Raw genomic sequence first — 686 nt, forward strand, 5'->3', positions numbered from 1 at the left:
TGGCTACAAATGCTTAAATTCTTGGCTTTAAAAACTGATTTGTTTTAAGGGTGGGCTACCTCCTGAAGTTATCGCTTGCTGTTATCTCGGCACAAATCTTTAGCTATCTTACACCTCCTGCGATCGGCAGCTACCGGCTCAATATTTAATTCCCTGATGGAGTCTGCGTAAAGCGACACCAATAACTTTTGCTTAAGTGTGGCAGAGTTTAGATCAAGTCATGGCTAATTTGTTCGGTGTGATTAAAGACGGTCTGTCGGGATGTCAGGATGGTGTCTGTTGATGGTATTGCTAAAAGGCTTGTGAATTCTGCAGACAGCATCTTCTAATAGAGGTAAGTGTAGTTTGATTAGACCGCTGCTATGCCCACCAGTGGTTTGGCTTAAGAACATAGCTTACTTTCTGTCAGTCAAGAAAGTGAATGAAATCACGTTCCCTTTCTGTCGGTCTCTCGACGTTGTGTCGAACCGACAGATGGGGTTCGTCCTTGAGAACCAATCACTTCCGACTTCTTAGAAAAGGCCAATGAAAATTGGCGAATGAAATTTGCATGCCGGACTCCGCCCCCGGATATCCGGGTATAAAAGGGAGACGGCGTGCCTCATTCATTCACCTTTTGTTCTTCGGAGCCTTCGCTCGTGATCAACAGACTTCGCTACAAGACTGCCGGCTCTACGACGTGGTGC

At 45.9% G+C, this 686-nt stretch overlaps 1 protein-coding gene across 1 annotated transcript in view; it reads left to right on the forward strand.

The window, feature by feature from the left end:
• Positions 1–220: 220 nt before the first annotated feature.
• LOC130549558 (calcium-activated potassium channel subunit alpha-1-like) overlaps positions 221–686 on the forward strand; it is a 24,296-nt gene continuing 23,830 nt past the window's right edge. Inside the window, exon 1 of the mRNA XM_057326790.1 lies at positions 221–251. Coding sequence (XP_057182773.1) covers positions 221–251 — 31 coding nt within the window. The remainder of the gene's footprint in view (positions 252–686) is intronic.

This window comes from Triplophysa rosa, unplaced genomic scaffold, assembly GCF_024868665.1.
Source record: "Triplophysa rosa unplaced genomic scaffold, Trosa_1v2 scaffold134_ERROPOS1066239, whole genome shotgun sequence".
Classification (NCBI taxonomy): Eukaryota; Metazoa; Chordata; class Actinopteri; order Cypriniformes; family Nemacheilidae; genus Triplophysa; species Triplophysa rosa.